General features: G+C 40.2%; 1 protein-coding gene across 3 annotated transcripts in view; it reads right to left on the bottom strand.

Moving 5' to 3' along the window:
- rptor (regulatory associated protein of MTOR, complex 1) overlaps window positions 1-20,659 on the bottom strand; it is a 347,202-nt gene that overhangs the window by 39,268 nt on the left and 287,275 nt on the right. For all 3 annotated transcript variants that reach the window (XM_074690536.1, XM_074690552.1, XM_074690545.1), the window contains exons 23-26: window positions 18,910-19,013; window positions 15,223-15,400; window positions 13,083-13,193; window positions 4,554-4,659 (exon numbers count right to left, since the gene is read on the bottom strand). In XM_074690536.1, the coding sequence (XP_074546637.1) occupies window positions 4,554-4,659; window positions 13,083-13,193; window positions 15,223-15,400; window positions 18,910-19,013 (499 nt within the window). The remainder of the gene's footprint in view (window positions 1-4,553; window positions 4,660-13,082; window positions 13,194-15,222; window positions 15,401-18,909; window positions 19,014-20,659) is intronic.

The raw sequence follows: 20,659 nt of genomic DNA, 5'->3' as shown, positions 1-20,659 counted from the left end.
AAACAGGGTTGTATTTTTTTTTTTAGCTGTAAATCATGTAAAATTACTAGAGGGACACCAGAGGGACAATATGCTGCCTAAAGGAAGGCACCATACCTCTCTTTAATGTGATTTAAATGCAGATTAAAGGAAGATTTTAGTGATTGTTGTTGAAAAATGCTTTCTCTTAATAAAGATGAAATAAAAATAACACCAGAGGGGAAACAGCTCATTTGCAGCACCAAATATGGCAGAACAGAAATTGAGAGAAACTATGTTTTTTTTTTTTCCGGACAGAAATTTTAAACCTGAACACTCAGCACTAAATATCTGAGAATGTTTAAAAATGGATAACAGCTGCTAGGGTATAAAATCCCACAAGTAGGAGAGCATAGAGTGGGAAAACAAACAAACAAAAAATAGGTTTGAGTGTGTGCTTGGAGATTCAGTGCACGCAGGAAGAGAGTGGCTGTGTACCCCTTTGGCAGCTTCATAGAGAATAACACTGGGTGAGTGAGCACTCTGAAACAACTGTTAAGTTCACCGCCTCAGCATATGTTGTCATGGAAACAACACATATCAGTTCACCAGCCCGTCCTTGGCTACCTGAATGCACCCTGGGGACGGTCATAATGAGAGGAGGAATGAAGAACGATCTATCATGAATCTATCGCAGATGCAGCTGAGTTCTAAATAAAATGTAACAGGAAGAAAAATCCAAAAACTGAAGCTTGTTTGAAATCAGGGCAGATTATCAGCACTAGTCTGCTTCGTCTGGAAGGGTAAGAGATGAAACTAACCCGAGGACACTTGGACTGCATGTGCTGGGTTTGAAATTTGCATCAATCAGAAGGAGTCATATCAGGTTTCAGAGCCTAAATTTCTCTTTAGTACATTTCTCTCCTCAGTTCTTGTTTTTCTGCTCTCTCCACAGCCCCCATCCTTCCCTCTCCTCCTCCCCTCTTGTATATTCATCTCAGGGGGGAACCGACTGAATGAGGGCAGCCCTACTACATCTCTCTTTCAGAAAGAGTGAGTTAGAGGGAAACTCGATGAATTAGTGAGAAGTCAGAAAAAGAGGATGAGGCATGAGCGTGGACTGAAGCTCTGACGCCAATCCACTCATGATTGGATATATATGTGTATACATGTGTGTGCTTGCAGAGGGTGATACCAGTGACGTTAGGGTGTTAGTTATTCTGTTTGAGAGAGCGCTGACTTCATTTGGGGAGTCTGGGTATACGCTGAGACCTCGGGCTCTTTAACGTGTGGGTCTGTGTCTGAGTGGGAGAAAGAGGGAGGGAGAGGGGAGTCCTGTTACTCAGAAATGAGGTTTTTTTTTTCTGACCATGGACTCATTTGAATCAATGTTCTTCCATCACTGAAAATCCTCTACTGCCTCACTCACATGTCTGAAACTAAGCTGCACATTTAACACCTGGTGTACTCTGGATGTCAGCCAGATTATGCTCTCACCAAGGCTCCAAAATCTATTAATTAAAACATGATTCTGGCACAAAGTCAGTGTGTATGCTCTGTGATCTTAGCACTGACGGAGAGGGACTGCTCTAATGGTTCATCATACGAGATCCTACTATCTTCTACCTGTCAGTGAGTGTACTCAGTGACTGAGTCATGACGTATCACCTTCTATCTCCTCATACATGTGTTTAATTTGAGTGATAGCATTTGAATTCAAGAGACATTTTCTTTTCTTACGTCAAATGTATCATGCCTCTCCCTCTACTGGTCACATCGGTCTTAAAGGTCCCATATTATGCGAAAATCACTTTATTTATTCCTCCCAGCCCACAAAATGAGATATTTAATGACAAAATCTGTACTTAGTAGTGCTTGTGAATGTGAAATCCTGACCTAAAATGAGCTGTTTGGATTTTGGGGATTTGCAAGTCTGACCTGATTGGTCAGACTTGCTCCTGGTTGACCCCTGACCCCAGTATAACAGAGTACAACAGTACAACAGAGAGCTAGCGAATATACTGGTCCTGAATCCAGGCGCATTACCAACTATCCGCCAACAAACCTCGGACCCAGGAAATGTGACTATTTGAAATGCTGTGTGCTGTGGAGCAGATGTAAGAGCTTTTCCTCAGTGTCCCCCCTGTCTCTGTGTTAGCTTCAGGATGCTAACTTTAGCTGCAGTTAGCCTGTTGTTTTAGCCTGTAATGTTACATAAACAAGCTTTGCTGTTTTCTAAACATTGTGCACTCGGAGCTCGTGGCGCCGCTCTCAGTGACGCTGAAGAGCGGGACGGTATCAGCGGTGACTCATTTACATATGAAGGTCACGCCCACTAAATCAGAGCCTTCTGAACAGAGGGGCTATGAGAGCCTGGAAACAATGCTGCTGTGCTTGATGCATTGGCTTTTTGGACCAAACATGTTACTGTCATCTCATGAAGACATCAATGATCCATATCAAACTGCAGAAAAGAAGCAGAATATTGGGCCTTAAAAATGAGGAGTCATACCAGTCCAACCAGGTTGTCACTGTTTCCTATAAACACATGATTTGGACAGGTCTGTTTATGGAGCTGTCCCGTCACTAACTCACTAATTGCTTCCCATGCAAACACATGCATAGCTTCAATGCCTGAGTGTGCTTTGTTTTTCAAAAAATTCAAAAGTGCAGGGCGCTTGTTTATTGCTGTATCTTTCTTCATCTTTACGTTAGTTACAACCAAGTTATTATCAAGAGCAGTAAGATGCCACCAGTTGCTGCCACAGCAATTACAACGCAGATGTTTCAAAAACACAAAAGTTGTAACTTTATGTCATATTCACATCATAACAATGTGACGGTGTAGAGCGTCCATGAAGTCTCTTTACAACTTTAAAAAAAGATGTCACAAAAGCAAGTTTTGAGGTATCTAAATCAGATTTGTTCCATGTAGTCAGCAGTTATCAAAGTTTTTCTCACATTGCACATACAAATTTTAGGTATCCAGTTGATAGAAGAGGTACAGTTAAATAAACCATAAAAAATGGCTGTTCCTCAAGAGACGGCACAATGTGTGTCATGGTTTATTTAAACAAAATTGGATACCTAAACTCAGTGAAACTGCAGGGTTATGTTGAGGATATCATGTATCGAACAAAGATAAGGAACATCACTAATCTAAAGCTATAGATCACTAGCTACGTTTACATGGACTGAATTATTCCGCTTGCATTTGGTTTATTTGCTCATACGGAAAGAATTCAACCTTTTTATACACCGCATTCTGAAAGAAAAATGGCAACCCGAGTGGAAATTTAATCGGTTTCACAGAGGTGGAATATTCCTTTCCCTAAACTGATTGAGGTTTCATGTATCCACTCAGATGGAAAGTTGTCAGGGTGCGTTCTTTCAGCGCATGCTCAGATATGATGTAAGACACAACTGGAGATGTTCCTCAATTTTCAAAATGGCAGCAAGCAATCAGCACTGGACTGCTGTGGAAAGTTTGTTTTTGATCCAAACTTTGACAGAAATGAACATAATTTCAAGACTGGATGCACGAAAAACTCGCAAAAAAAAAACAGTTGTCCTCCGTCTTTGATTAATCACGTGATGTTTACGTTTTTCTGCGCATGCCCCATTGACTATTCTGTTTGATCATTGTGGTGCATGTAGACCAGAGATTGGAATATTCCTTTCCATGTCAACTATTGCTTTCGGAAAAGTCGTTCAGAAAGATTCTATTTGGAAAGATGAAAAACTCCTCATGTAGCCGTGGCTAGTGATGCTATTCCCACCACTGATGAGGCTATGCTACAGTTAGCATGTCAAGAAATCGAGCACTGTCTTGATGTGCTTCCTGCAACCAGTGGTGCCCGTATAGAGGTGTATTAAATTATAAAAACTTTAATATCTACTCGTCGTTTTGTAACACTGTCCGCATATTTGTCTGTCCATTTTCTTTTGTAGCTAATTTTTTTTTTAATTGTAAAGAGACTTCATGGACAGTCTATTAGGAGACCACTGAACATATGTTCTTATTGGGTTCAGAACTGCACAGCGTGGGAAACCACAATGTGACTGAGTAATTTTATCTATTGCCAATTCTTTTACTTAGACGGTGACCACTTAGGTATCATTACCTGTATCTTAACATGCATAGTTGTCTACTGATGAGAACTTTAGTATTTTTTATGTTTACTAACTACATTTGATGTGTTGACAGCAAAACATCCCAGTGGTCAAAGTACAAATATCACTTTCTTTCCCAATAAGCAAACTTTGCTTTTGCGTAACAAAACTTTATCAAAGTGTGTTTGTGGAACCGAACACACTCAGTTAAATGTGTTTGGGACAGCGCCAATGTGTCAACCATAGTTTGTGCCTTATGGGAGAATGTAAGTGCATCTTATCCACTGAATCTTAAGCTTTATCTAATTTCTAAAAAAAAAACTCTTCCTTCCAGGCAGAGCTTGTTCTTCTAATGGGTTTTAGTTTCTAAGCTGATCCTATTCTTAGTTCATCAAAACACATTAAAGAGGATTTAATCAACACCTCTGTGCTATTGTTCACATTAGGAAAAAGGTATGTGTGTGTGAGTGTGAGTGACGCACCTCTTTGTGTGATGCACCGGCTCTGCCTTCTCACCCGAGTGTTCCTCAAAAACCTCCACTGCCGCTCCATTCTCACCTGACTCTCAAGATCATATTCCTCTGGGATCTGAAAGAGTGAATACAATGAGGAGGAGAGAGGAGCAGAGAGGAGGAGAGAGGAGGAGAGGAGGGGAGAGGAGGAGACAGATCATTATTCTTCTTCAAATTCTTATGTCAGGTCTTGGAAAAGTGTGACAAAACATACAATAGGACAAAATGTAATTTCTCCATATCCTGAAAAAACTGAACGTGCAAAAGTGAAACACAGTTTGAGGCAGATTCTCTTTAAAAAGGTCAATCTTAAAAATGTATTATGATTGCAGAAACTCTCACCCAACTATACCACGTTATAAAACAAATCAAAGTTTTTCATGTTTGTGACTTGCACCACAAAAATGTGACGTGGTTTTGAAACTTTATGTGACTAGGTAATGATGTTTACAGATCCTGATACAGGCATTTTTCTATCTTATTCTGAGAGATAAAACAAGGGAGTGTGTTTCTTAAAAGCCTGAGCCATTTGTCTACCAAGGGCACTTCCAAAAGAGAGAGCTGATTGGCGAAGTATAACACAGGGAAACAATTTGAAAAAAAAAAAAAAAGTTCTGTTGAGTTAGATTTTATGCTGGTTAAAACTGAAATTGGCATGCTGATTCCAAAATTGTCGTTAGTTTTTTTCTAGCACGTCAATGTTTTTCTCCACAGTTTACCCTCCAGATAATCAAAACTCCACTGATTAGCTGTAGTAAGACTCTCCAACTGATTACGATTGGACTCATCTACAGCTACGTGACATCTTGTTTGTGCAGTCACAGTTGAGACAGTGTGGGGAGAGGTGTGTGTAGCTCCCAATAGGTTAGAACTATCAATATTTGCAAACAGAAAGCTAGCATGGTAGGAATTCAGAGGATTTGTGCTGAATTTTTTCCTAACCATATAACCATGGACAAACTGTTGTAAGTTCAATTTTGTTTTATGCTGCTTTTTTTAGTTTTCAAAGCTTGTTACTATTCCATCTTAGTGTTTTATTTACAAATTTATATATCTATATTTCCTTTGTTCCAGATCATGTCTGCTCGTGTTAGGGTTGCCACCTTTGAGACAGAAAAATAAGGGACACCCTCAGCAGCGAGGGGGGTGGGGCAGTATAGGGCAACAGTAGAGTTGGGCACCAGTTGTGGTAATGTATTAGTAAAAGTTTCATGTCAATATGTAAGAATTGTAAAATATTTTTTCAAAATGTTTTCTGTCCTGTCCGTCCATTTTTTTTTCAAATAACCACGAATGGTTTCAAAATTGTATTGAACTTTTTTCATGTTGTACTCATGAAATGTCTGTATTCTTAATGTATTGGTAAGAAATAACCAATCTGAGGAATATATTCAGTAAAACACTGTGGCAACTTAGAAATAATTCATACCTTTTAAAATCTCATTCTGTTGATTCTTTAAGTAGAATTGACTTTTCCAAATTAACCATTTTTATTAGTTATTAATAAGATTCTTGTATCTGGAGATGCTTCAGCTATGAAGACCTGTGAGCGGCATTTGTTTGTCCTGATGTTACAGTATCATTGCTCTCTCGCTGCATGCTGTCAGACATCAGACAGACCACTATGTGCCACAGAAAACACTTGGCGACAGATTTTACCATGTCCTATAACATTGTTTCACTCACACTGTCAAGCCATTCATTCAAATTTTCCCAGTCACGTCTGTGTTTCTGCATCCTTTGCTTTTCAATGGGGCAGGGAGCGGAGTACCAGATGCAGCCACAGACTGTTTACTTCTGATTTCCTTTGACTTTCTCTCACCCAATTAATGATGTTGCTTAGAATCAACCAACCAACTGCAGTTTCTAGCTTGCAGACACGAACACGTTAAATTCAAGCAGAGTGGTGTTGCGTTCAAGGCAAATTGGAAAAACAGGACGAATTGCGTCCTGTATTGATTTACAACGGGACGCAACGTTTAAGTGTGAAATACGAGACGATTCCGTGTTATACAGGACGGTAGCTCCTGTAGCTCCTCCAGTAGCCACATCCTTTGTAAAAACACAATAGTTTTAAATAAATATTGCAGTCATGCCTGTTTCTTTCGCATTTTATTGTATATCATTATTTGAAGATTTTTAAAAATCAAGCAAATATTTAAGAAAGGTATTTTTCATTTTTCAAGATAATGAGGATACTATAGTTCAAAAACTTGACATGATAGAGAAAAATCGAGATCAGTTTTGGTTTCTGCTTCCAAAAGTTATTTGGAAACAGCCGTTGGACCTAACACAACAAAAATTGTGTTCCCTAGTGTAAGCATTTTACTATAAGCATGAGCAAAAGTATTGGATGATCATCAGTGATCTATCAGCTAAAGAGAGAGCTACCTTCATAGGACTTAAAACCCACAGTTAAGCCTGAAGTTGTTTTGATCATCATAAAGTTGTTCAAGCAGAGAAAGCCTCAGGAAACAAAGGAAAACATTCACAGATTGAGCACTGATCAGAAACTCAGCTCCTCATTGTGCTGCCGGAGTCTACAGCAGCGTGATGATCTATGGCAGGGATGTCAAACTCGTGCCATGGAGGGCCAAGAGGCTGCAGGTTTTCCTTCCAACCAAACACTACACCAGCTGATTCCACTAATTACCTCACCTTCAAGCAGAAAGCAGGGACTAATCAGTGAAATCAGCTGGTGGAGTTTGTGGTTGGAAAGAAAACCTGCAGCCTCTTGGCCCTCCATGGCACGAGTTTGACATCCCTGATCTATGGTCTTAAGAATCAGAGACAACAATCGGGCCTAAAGGGATGAAGGATGAACACAGGGCCATAGGCTCTCAGTACCAGGTCACAATGTAAAGCTCTGCACTTTGAGGATCTAAAGTTTTCTAATTTTCTCATCACATTATAGGCCCAGATTAGTTTGCCTGCTCCAGCGTTAAGTGAAAATCATGCGGTTACTCTGTTAATGAGTCAAGGTGTCAAGTTCACTTTATGCAATCACATCTGTTCAGCAGAGGGACAATATGAAAAGGATTACCTTTATTAAATCTTACATAACATAATGGCCCCCACAGACTCTGAGCCAGCTTTATTTTAGGGAGGCAGAACGACTGCCTTTTTTAATCACCGCATTAGATATGCAGAGTGTGACATGAAGCTAATTAATGTCCATTTTCATTTGAAAGTATTAAAGCTGTAAAATAAAATCTCTGACTTTGTAACTATTATAAATCGTTAAAAGACAAATAACAAACAAAGAAGTGTAAACAATAGAGCGTTTCAGTGTGGATGCTGTTTGCTTGTTAAGCACATTTCCACTGAGAAGCTTCCAGCCCACTGAATGCTAAACAGCCTGATTCACACACAAATATACAGTACACGCACACACATCCATACACACGCTCACAGCTACTCTACCATGTGACTTTACTACGTCTATGTGTAATCAATATTCCTATAATGCCTTTACTGTGGTTGTGTTGCTGTAAGGGAAACACACATCATGCACACCAAAACACTTCAGTGTGTAGCTTGTGAATAAATACATATGTGAATGAGCAGGTTTTGTGTGTGTGTGTGTGTGTGTGTGTGTGTGTGTGTGTGTGTGTGTGTGTGTGTGTGTGTGTGTGTGTGGTGTGTGTGGTGAACTCAGGTTTAGCTTTATGTAACAAACTGTTTCTCTGGAGCTTTAAGGTCCCTGCCTCAGCCTTAAAGCCCCAGAGACACTGAGATTCAGCAGTCAGACTGAGGCTGACACATTCCCACAGCTGAGAGAGAGCCAATGTGTGTTTCTGTATGTGTGTGTGTGCTGTGTATGTGTGTGCCAAGGTAAGAGCCAGCTGATACTGTGCTTCCCTGTTGCAGTCTTGCAGAGTATCAGCTGCTAATGTAACGTATAATGAGGCCCCGAGGTTACAAAAATTGAGCATGTGTGAGAGTAATGGAGAGATCGTTGAATGGAAACTCCACAGGCGTCTGAATGCTGTGGGTTTACAGCCAACATATATAACCAGTAAACTACGAGACAGAGAGAAGTTATTACTGCTTCTTATCAATCAAAACAATCATCATTGTAATCATGTTAAATCATCTTAAACATGGATACTAAAGGAGCTGTGAGGAGTCTGAAAGTGATCTCGAAAAAGTCTCCGTTCTAGATATATGCCTGATTGAATCCACACTTAAACATGAGATTATAAGCACCAAAATTGCTGGTTACAGGTTATTTTAAATTGCTCCTTCTTGTTGATTTACGGCACGTCTAGGTCTCTATGACAACACCACGCCAGCTGGCAAAATAAAATTTCTAATTCTATCAGTTGACAGCTTAGTGTAATATACAATGCAAGGACAGAAGCTAGAGGGACAAGCCTCAAACACTGAGGTCTGCAGATAGCTCCGCCCCCACAGGCCTCCAGAGAGCTTGCCAATCAGAGGGGCTTGTAGAGGAGGAGGTTTAAAGAGACAGCAGCTAAAACAAAATGTTCTAAACAGAGACTCAATAAAGGGCTTTCAAACACACCAATGTAAAAAAAAACAAGAGATTTTCAGAGCTATAAAATCATGTAAAGATCCTGCAGGGGTAACAGCAAAAGGATTAAGACTAAAAATAGCACTTTCCTTTTTTTAGGTACACAGGTTTTACGTTTACAAAAAACGCACACCTGTTAGGGTAGCTTTTGATGAATTATCCTTAACGCTCAAGGCAATGTTAACTTTTTGTACTGCAAAAATATAACTACCTTTTTTTCTTTATTTTTTTTTACACTGAGCCTGAAGCTGTGACTTACATCGCCTGTTTCTGTAGTTGTGTTATTGGTTTCTGTAGTAAGAGTGGGGTTGCAAAGAGAGGGACATTTTAATGGGAATTTTAGCCCAGGAACAGTGGAAATTTTCAGGGCTTTGCTGCTGCCAACTTTAATGAATTTTTCTAAAAATAAAATAAGATTAAAGTATCAACAAAAGCCTGTACATTCATTAGCGTATATCCAGGCATAATCCTCAGCACCCTAAAAAAAGCTCCATTCAAAGATGTGAAAATATGTAGTCAAGCTTCAAAAATGACCAGGACCTCATCACCTTCAGTGGCTGCCGTCTCTTTATAACTGCAGTCATAAAGGACCATGCTCCTCATCTTCAGTGTCACTGAATGATTTCTTTCAAAGAACAAAAAACCATGAATGGTGAAAAATGAAAGACTCTTCTTTTATTTTTCACCATAAGTTTTACAATTCTAAAAAGTGATAACAGTCATTTGTAAATGTTGTATCAGGCATATTAGCATGTATGTTTGCTCATGCCAAATGTTTATGCCTATATTTCTGACAGTTTCATTCAGTTAGGGAAAATTCCTAGAAAATCAATTTGTAATGTCATTTAAAAATAATGCATTAGGGATGTTTGTGTGTGTCTGCTTATAACAAACCAACATGCTTAATATTTATTCATGTATTTGACCATGTAATGACATTTTTTGTAATCTTTGTATTTGGAGTAGATCATCACTTTGTATGGCTTATTTGTTGGTCATGGACACCAAACTTTTTGTGTTTTCAGTGATTTTTTGCTACTTTTCTCCTGTGTTTGTCTGGAGATCCTACATGTAACCATGGCTGCATTGTTTACATGTGAACTCATTTGTTAGCAGCCTGTAGCATGTCAGTGCTAACTGGTGCAAGGCCTGATGTCTTTCCACAAGGTGAGGAGAAGAAGGTGCTGGTTCTCAGGTGTGAGCTAAGAAGTGATGACATGGACCTGTCCTTCCATCCATCGTTATTGGGAACGTGGGATCTATCTCCAATAAGATGGACAAGCTAGCCATGCTAACCTAGCAACAGAGGGAATACCAGAGGGCAGAGTAGCATCATGCTATTCACAGACATGGCTAACGGAGCTAACACCAGACACCAACGCCATGTTGGAGGAACTTCACCTGCTGTGAGCAGACAGGATCCAGGAGACAGAGACTGAACAGACTGCTGGGGAGGCTCAGTCCTGGACCCTGTGGAGGTGGAGACTGGCTGAACTGGAGAATGATGGACAAGCTGTCAGCATCTATCTTCTTATGGACCTTTTTGCACTTTCTATACACTTTCTTACTTTTGTTTTCTTGACTGCTGCTGTGACTTTAATCTCATTGTACTTGTTACAATGACACTAGAGTTCTATTCTATTCTATTCTATTCTATTCTATTCTATTCTATTCTATTCTATTCTTTTCTAAATGCAGTTGATATAAAGTCCTGTAAATTTTCGTTACTGTCCAAGGAAAGTTTCCAAGTTTTATAGGGGTGCACTGATCAGAATTTTCTGGCCAGTCACTGATCATTAAAAACCCTGACCTGCTGATACAGATTTTTATTTTTTATTTTTCATAACTGACAGCATATACCTTCAATGTTCCAATCTAATTTTCATGAAAATCATTGAACAATACCTGTGAAACAATAAAATCTTTATTTTTTAGCTTAACCAATAAAGTGTCCTGAGTTTTAGGTCTCAGAGCAAATAGCAACAAAGGCTGGCTGTCAGACCTTCCTGGAGGTATATAAGATCAGTTTCATATGTAAGAATGGGCCGATCACAGATCACCCAAAATTAAGGAAATCAGCACCGATCAATCAGTGCATGTCTAAACTTAATTATACTTGTATAACGTCTAGGAAGGAAAATTATTTAAAACTGGTCATGCTTTTGTGGTTGCACCATTCGATTTGAATTCAAATTTTTAGGGACTGATTCTTTAAATGGTTAAAAATGATAGAAATGTCATGAAAAATACTAGATACCAACAGAAAGCAAACTACACTTTTAAACAGACATCTAATATGTTGTTTTAAAAAATTTAAAGCATGTTTTTTTTCGTGGATATCATACCAATTCTCATTTGTCACTGTCCCACGGACAGAAATGTGACTGTTGCAGCTCTGATCCATCAAAACACAATGACAAAACTGAACTGAAACGTTAGAGAAGGAGCAGGTTGTTTCTGAAAACAACAGTAAAGATGTTCAAATTGAGGTTTAACTCTGTAGATTATCGCTCAATGCTGTGGCAGTTAGATTTGAAGCAGGGAGCCAAGCAGTATAAAAAACAGCCATCAGGATTTTTAACCACTGTTTTTTCTCCTCCCCTCACAAACACAAACGTGTAGCTTTAGACGTGTATTTCTGTATTTCTCTTCCCTCATGCAAATAAAGTCTTCAGTGTCCTTGCCAAAGCTGTAAGTGTGGATACGCTCTCTGAGAAACACACACACGGTTTTCTGTTCTCCTGCTGCTGACACAGTGATATGATAACCTGTGTGCAGACTTTGAGGCACACTCCCTCTCACACACACAGCTTTGTAACAGAGTGGAGTTTTATGACAGCACTCAAAATTTTGCCTACACAGCTCTCAGATTTGCGATACCGCAGAAATCCCTCCTCCTGTCCTTCTCTCCATCCCCCACCCTCTTTTCCACTCACTCTTCATCCAACCATCTCTTCTTTTCATCCTCCACATCTGGCTGCTCCTTTGTATACCGTCAGCATCTGTGGTTTTTCCTCGGCTCTCCTCACACCTCTTTCTGCCTGCTTGATGTCTCCTCTGTTTCAAATATTCTAGTTTCTTCATTTCTTCTTTTCTCAGAGAGCTCTCTGTCTTTCTCTTTTTCAGCCAGCTCCTTGTAAATATTTTATTCGCTTAAAATCTCTCTCACACATTTTCATTCACACACTTTCTTAATTTTTGGCTTTTTGACCTTCACACTCTTTTAAAATCCCTCGTCTTTAGCCTAACCTTGATGAAACATGCTGACATTTTTTGTCCTGTCTACTTTCTCTCAGCAGGGATGCCGTGTTAAAAACGTTGAGGCTTCCCCTGCTAATGAAAAGATAACACTAACTAATGATTATAGTATCAGTAAAATGAATTCTTTTAATCTGAAGTTTCACCCTGGAGATCTGAGTTAGTCACTGAACCATCGAGTAAAAGCAGCAGGTGGCCTCTCACACCGGGTTTGGTCCCTGCTGTTCTCTATTTAACTTTATTATTCCTAAAATGAATCCTGTAACACAGAGTCCGTGTCCTCAGACGACTCTACCACTCCTGGGAACATTAAATAAAACGGATGACAAATGTGCACCTGTGGCTCCTCTTCAAATATTTATGTAAAAACTGAACATTACCTCGCAGATCAACACTTTGTTGTTGCCAAGCAACTGCTGCAAGCTGCTGGCTAAACATTAGATTACTTAAAGGAGGAAAAATGATAATAATAATTTACAGTTTACAGATGGATTTGTTCTCTCTGCTTTAAATTCAGTCAAGCTTTACTTGTTTTATTAAAACAATATCTCAGCCTGTGTTTCACCTTTTCACCTTCAGCGTCTTCTTAAAACTGAGGCTCAGGTTTGTTATTAAATAATGTTATGAAAGAAAGACATAAAGAGATTATCACAGGCCAGGCAGAGGACTGAGGAGTTGAAAAAAAAGAGGGATGGAAACACTACCTTCATGACCGGCTGTGCAAAATACTTGGCGCTCCAGTCACACAGGCCCGTCTGCAGGGCCACGCTGATGTAGTTCCTGTGACCGCCGGGCTCGTCTCCGTCTTCACCCGCCTGAACACACAAAAACAGCTGACTTAGTTATCAAAATCATCCCTTCCTTCAGTGTCGCTTCAGGGTAAGGAAGGAAGCAGGTAAACTGAGGAATCACACTACAGTTTTTATAACCTGAGCTCATTTGGGAGGCTTGTCCCTGAGTGGAGCCTTAAAACACAGAAGCAACAAACACAAGGGACCGTACAAAACAAACTCAGATTAAAAACAGATAGAGCATACAAAAATTATTCAGTGAAACAAAGAAAGATCACATGTGACTACATGAGTCCTCTTTAAACACAAGTTCAAGGCGTCGAAAGTTTCTAAATGGTGATCTCAGGATATTTGTCCCAATGATAATTTGATGGCTCCTTGTTTCAGAGCTGAAAACTTCAAGTGAAAACACAAGGTTACGGAGCACCTAAGGAGCCTGAGGACTGAAGTATTTGTGGATGTTTGGAGTTAATAAATCGCTAAATGGATTGTGTTTGTACAACACTTTCTCGGTTAAGGTTAAGTGTCTCCCTAAAGAACACTTCATCGGGACCTGGGATTGAACCCCTGACAGCTTCCCTATCTCACGTTTGGAGCATGACAATAATGTGATTTTATCAACCTTGTGTCTGAATCTTTAATTCTTCAGCGAAATCCTTTCCTCCGAGGATTTTTTACAGGAGTGTCGTGCATCAATGTGGGAAAACAACAACGACCTAAAGTGTTGTCTGCTGCATGAATAGAGAAACAGTCCATAATGTGTCTCAGTGTGTTTGAGTTTGCTTTTAGGATCCTGCTTGTCAAATTCTGGGTGAGCAAATAAAAAAAGGACAAGATGTTTCACTTCCTGATCCTGTTCAATAATTTGTCCATTCAGCTCCAGATTCAGCTCATTGGCTGCTAATGAGGACAGAGCCTCAGGAGACAAGCAGGCACCCAGCTGTCTTAATGACGTGTGTGAGACATGAGACCTCAAACCAACGTCCATGGACAGCAGTAATGACTGACAAAGGGGAAACATACAAGACTGTATCATTTAGCGATGGGAATGGAAAACTGGTTCCTCTTGAGAATCGATAAGAAGTGTGTATCGATTTTCAGCTTTAAGTTTTGCTGAAAAACTGACTTCATAAAGAAATGTACATTACTCTCTCTCAGGAGATTCATATTCGGTACATTCAAAATGGTTTAAATCACATTATTTACCAAAATAACAAAACAGCGCAAACTTGATGCTAACGTATATGGGAAACTGCATTAATATGCTAGCAGTTAGCACACACTAGTATAACTTCAGCTTCAGAAGAAGAATAGAATTTCAACTTTCATCACAGAAACATATCACATCAACTCTTTGTAAAAAATACTGAGAATTTCAAATGTCGAAAGCTAAAAGACAATTGAAAGGCTCATGGCTGACTTCATAACTACAGAAAGCTTCCAAACAACTTAAACCATTGCTATAACCACTCTGAGACACTAGATGGCCTACTTGAATTATTAATATATTACAACACAGTACATCAACGTCACATTGTGCAATTTTTACCCGTTTCTGTATAATTATGCCCAGAAATATCCAGACTCAGGGACCAATTACATTCAATTCACTTACAGTATAAACTCAATTAAATGTTGTTGACACAGAAAACCTGTATAGCTACTTTGTGTACCAAGAAAATTCACAACAGGAATTGAAAAGGGAATCAATAAAGAATCAAATTGATAAGCAGAATCGATAAGGACATCTTTATTGACAAAATCTTATCAATTCCCATCCCTTGTATCATCTGCATGAATCTGAAAATCCTCTCTTAAACATTACTCTGAACAAAAAAAACCAAACAAGTGGAGTGCTTGATTAGCCCACTAATTAAACTGCACATGTACAGATGATGCACAACTCAAGGCACACTGCCCCAGCTTTGGTGCACTGCTCTGTCTACTCAGTTACATACTCTATTGTCGTCTATGTTTTCTTCAAATGAAACCCAGAACATGCTGATGATTATTTCACAGACATCATACTTAACACAGGAACCTGTGTTCGTACCTGCTCAGGTCCCTTGTCAAACATCTTGCGAGTGCGGGGGAACTGATGGGAGTGAGGCGCCTGTCCTCCCAGTGTGGGGGTGTAGGGAGGTCGTGGGGTTGGCTGCTCTCTGGCGGGGGGTTTGGGCACCTCGTTGGTCAGACTGGAGCTGCTGGTGCTTGGCATGGGAGGAGAGCCACTGGAGGAGCAGATGGAAGTGAGGACAAAACAACAACAGACAGCAAAAAGACATCACTTATTCAATGAAGTGAAAACAACGCTCTGATTGTTCTGATCTCATTACACGGTCAGATTAGTGTCATGGTGAGGAAAATAGCAGCAGGTATCTGATGTGTTGGTCTACAGCAGCTACTAAATGCAACAAAACATGAGAGCTTTGGGCAAATACAGTGTGGAGAGAGGGTTTTATGAGGACATCCAGCCTGATGTCAATCATCAAATATCAACATTCCTCTCTTTAAATGTGGATGTTGATTGGATAACATTTATTCTGTTATATCCTGTTTGCTTTTACCTCTTTTTGATACAGGAATGCAGCACTGGTTCAGCAGACAGCTGTGTGAAAGTGATACTCCGGGATGGAACAACGGGGGCCATTTTTACTTGACCAAAAACACAAATAAACGGACTCCCACCGAAAAACTCTGATATCGGTCAGCATTCACGCTTTATTCAGAGAGTTTTCAGCGCGTTACTTTCGTAAAACTGTGCTACCTCCGCTGCAGAGCCACAGCTGGCTACGAGGTGCTCACCGCTTAGTGTATCAGTCCGCGCGTGGCGTGCCTGTGTAAACAAACGCAGGTAGTCTGCCAGGACGAAGAGACACGATGAGAACTAGAGCCTTATTTAGCGGTGTTTTTGTGTGAAAGCAACGCGCTGAAAATTCTCTAATTAAAGCATGAATGCAGACCGATATCAGATTTTTTCAGTGCGAGTCCGTTTATTTGTGTTTTTGGTCAAGTAAAAATTGTCCCCGTCTGAGTGCAGAGGAAACCAGCAGAGGAGCAGGGAGGGGGTGTTTGGTGCGAGGGCTCTGGGCTTCTGCTGCACAAAAACACTGCTGTAGGGGTAATTTCTGCCCTAAACCTTGTGATAGGACCCAAGTTGTTCCATCCTGGAGTATCACTTTAAGCTAGGCAGTTTGTAGACTCAGCTCTGGACACAGAGCTATTGTACATGAACAATAGTGAGATGAATCGTGAAGGAGCTGAGGTTTCTTTTATCCTTACTCTGCTCTGAAGCCCTATTCACACAGGGTTCGCTTCACCTGGAGACCTCTGATAATTTTTCATTATTGTGGACAATGTCTGTGTTTTTAATCCTGTGCAATTCAATCATAACCATCATTTGTAAAGTATAAATTCCAGGGCAAATAACCAACTATATTTTGAGACACACATTGGTCCTCTGATGATACTACTTGAGTCCAAATCAGCATCCCTGTAATTTTGGGCAGTAACATTTTTTAAGAGGGTCTCTGCGGCTTTTTCTGATCATTTCCGGTCAAAAATGATTATGCATCAGCATTCTAAAGAAAGGTTTTAACACCACTTTTGAAGGTGAGCGAAGAAATAAATGGAAGGAGATTCGCCATGTACCCCATGTCTTTGGTAAATAGTCTTTAAACACTCCAGTTTATGGACGTAAATAAAAACAATGAAAAACACACACACCACTGGTTTGTTTCTCATAGGACATGAGGCTGACACATTCATGATAACAACAAATAAAACATACTGCAGTCAGATGTTTAGACAGCTCCATAACCCAAGAGGTCTAAAACCACGTAGCCTAAAATATAATTTGGAGTCTCTCTGTGCAACAGGTTGGCTCAGACGCGCTGTCTCAGAGCACATTATCATATTCATCAAATTTAACTAGAATTGTTGAAAAACTGTGTTGGTTTCTGTGTGTTTTGTTGCTCTTTAATGCAGATTATTAGATGTGTATGGGGAGTCAGAGCTTCTGTCCAATAGATCCAGGCGTGGAGAGAGGGAAAAAAAGCTTTGCTCACACAGACACGTCAAAATCAATAACTATGGTTATTGAATATCAGGAAAAAAGCTTAATAAGAACTGATCTATTGCAGAGTAGCTTTTCAGATTTAAGATGATTAAATTTATCCAGCATGTTCAAAAGTTTGTCCTATATGTACTTAATCTGCTGAAGCCAGATGCAGGCAGCTCCTTTTACTGGCAGTGAGCTGCAGAGTGAGGCGGTGCCATTGCCCCGTTTACATGAGTAATTTTCCTCAATCTGATTGAAATCAATCAGATTAAGTTAATCTGATTTGATCTGTATACATGAAGTTTAAGTAAAGGGATCCACATTCAATCTGCGTGTACATGACTCTAGCTGTGCATTACGTCGAAAGACTGTAAAATAATGGACGTCTGCCTGCTTGGCTCAAAGTGAGGTTTCCACAAAAACTGCTACCCCTGGTGGCTGGCTGCAGTATAGGTTAGAAAATCAGTCTTTCCAGCCATTCCAGGGGGTCAAACTTAAAAAAATTAATACTCCTCGTGAAAATGTTTCTCACGTCCAATTGTTGGCTGCTTTGTATTTAAGTCCTCTTTTTTCTGAAAAGTTTTGTTTTCATTAGTTACACTAGGTTAAAGACAAGGCTCTACGTAACGTTTAACCATGATTGACAGCTGCTGTTCTCGTGTATTTTTTTCGGGGATCTTAAAATATGTCGAGAGGTAGAGTCAAGAAGTGATTAGACTCTCGAAAGAAAAAAATATACATTATTTTTGTCACCCAGCTCCACTCAGATTCTCCCAGAATCCCTCACAGTTACTACTGCGCAGACTCTGGCTGCAACTGCTACCAATGGCAGCGCCTGTGGGGTATTTTGGCTTCAAAATCATACAATGAGACATGGCGGAGCCACGCTGTCCACTCTATAAACAGTCTATGATTACGTCACTCTGCCACTACCTGTAAATGTGTAAGAGAAGAAGAGGTGCACTTCCTGCTTCCTGTTGACCTCTGGAAAGGTGGATCCACATCGTGTTTTGTTGGGGACGCTTATTGTGTCCAGTTTTTCTGTTTGTTCGCCATGTTTGTTTTCGTACGTCACTTACATGCTTACGTACTTCACTTACGTGCCTCTTATGAACTAGGGAGCACATGCGCAGACCGAACAATCCTCTCTATCAACCCAATCCAATCCACTCAGCCATTTAAATGGAGCATGGAGCGGATTATCAATCTGTGTAGTTTACCTTTTACAATCTGACCCGAAATACAATCAGATCTGGGTGAATCAGATTGGCTAATGTGTTTACATGAGACATTTTAAGTCTGATTGACCTTTCAATCTGATTGTAAATAGAATTTTTGTACTCATGTAAACAGGGCTACTGAAGCATGATGGATCTGTGCAGAGTTTTCAATCAGAAACATGACTCACATCAAGTTATTTACAGGCCTTGCTTGTCCCATGTGAATGCACCACATCAAAAACTGAGTCAGGGGGTAAAATCACCAGAGGTCTCCAAGAAGTACTACTTCAACGTGAAACAGAGCTTTTCACGGTTTAATGGATCCCAGTAATCGTTACTAGAGTAAAAATAAAGATAGCCTTGTTTGCTGGTAGGAAGGCTGAGAAAGTTTGGGAGAGTTTCAGTTTCACTGAGGTCTGGTCTGTGTCTCTGTTCAGGTGTGTGAGTGCTCTTGCCTCACCCTGCCTGGTGGATGTGCGTGCCCTTGCTGGTGGGGCTGGCTGGGGCCGACTGGGTGAGAGATCCAGAGTCCAGGATCCTTTGAGGCCTTGCATTCATTGTTGCCTGTGAGAAACACACAACAACAAAAAAAGGAAAAAAAAGAAAAAAACGTGTGTCAGCTTTTCATGTCTGAAGTAAGTCATGAAACTAGGGGTGAAATTAGAGGAGAAACACCTGAGGATGGACTGAGTTCAGAAGCCATACCTAAAATCTAAACACTGTGCCTGCTGTGAAAGTGCCTGATAAGAGCAGCACTTCACAAAGTTTGCCTGAATTTCCAGAACTTTGTCTCATTAAGTGGAGCAGGTAATATAACCTCTTCATTGTGAGCTGTCTAATGGCTGTTCACGGGGGAGGGGTAAACTTAATAAAGACAATAGAGGCAAAGGATCACTGATGAATAGCAGAGTTGTTGTTTACACAAGCTGGATGCAGAGAAAACTCTGCGCAGGGTAAATCTAGTTAACGCAGGCAAACACATTTCACTACCTGGGATTGCTTTGTATTTGATTTCTATGCTAATTACAGAATTGTAGCAAGTATCTGTGTGTATGTGTGTGTTAGTGTGTGTGTGTCTTAAGGCAGACAAGGAGTGAAAAGTGTTTTTAATGCAAAGTTCACACACAAACACAACCCCCTGCATTTGTGTCGAGGAAAGGACATCAGTTAGCAGAGTTAGCTGTTAGCGCTTCATTAAAAGAGAATTGGGAATGAAACAAACCGGCAGTAAAGCCAGCTGAAAGGGTTATTATGGAAACGGCCTGGTCACTTATCCAAACACCTTTTCTACTTCAGCTCAACAAGATCAATGTGATGAAAAGGTCATAAAGAGGAAAAGCAGATCAGCACCATTAGAGAAAGCTTCTTCTTGGAAATATGAAAGTGGGTGGTATATAAGGGTAATGGGATCCAGATGATGTGTATGGAGGCAGTAATACACAGCAAACACCGGGCAGAAAAATAATCTTTTAGAAGAGGAAAAGTGAGCCTGATGTTGCAGCATTCATCCTCCTGCAGCTCACAAGAGTTGGAAACAGGTTGCGGCAAAGAAAACAAATAAAAGGAGCTTTTAAGGATACAAGTCAGCAGAGAGGTTGAGTGATTATTAGACCTGTCCTGCACAAGAAGTCTACCCCCTCAGCAGTCACTGTGCCTTTATCAGTCCACACATCATTTAAGATAATACAGTTTTTCTTTGGAAGAGAAAAATCGAGACAAATCCTCGAGTTAAACAGGAAGACACTTAACTTGAAACCCTTTTCTTAAAAGAAAGGCTGGAGGGGATCCTTCAAACGCTGTGATTGGCAGTCTGAGTCAGTCACTTTAGAGAACTAGCACTTTTAGCTGAAGTACCATTACAATATGCATCTCCTGCAGGGATCACAAAGCAGCCATAACAGCCTGGGTGCTGGAATGACTTCTACTACTTCTTTGAGCCTCTGAGTCATAAATATGGCAGACCCTGTTAAAATACGGCGCAGTGCTCAGGTGGAAAAAAGCTACTCTGTGTGAACTACAGTCGATGCTTTTCACCAGATGCTGGTATGAACGCCAAGTTGCAAGCTCATCAGTTAAAACGACTCGATTATGCAACTTGTTCATGGATTATTCATAAACATTTGCTGATCATCAACATGTGGTAAACAAACATCACGCTAGCGCAGAAGGCCACACGGCTTATTTGCTGACGAGCTCTCCGGAAAATAAGA

Source organism: Halichoeres trimaculatus, unplaced genomic scaffold (genome assembly GCF_033239565.1).
Source record: "Halichoeres trimaculatus isolate MK-OKI-2021-1 unplaced genomic scaffold, fHalTri1.1 fHalTri1_scaffold_2, whole genome shotgun sequence".
NCBI classification, from domain to species: domain Eukaryota; kingdom Metazoa; phylum Chordata; class Actinopteri; order Labriformes; family Labridae; genus Halichoeres; species Halichoeres trimaculatus.
This window is presented reverse-complemented; position numbering and strand designations above follow the sequence as displayed.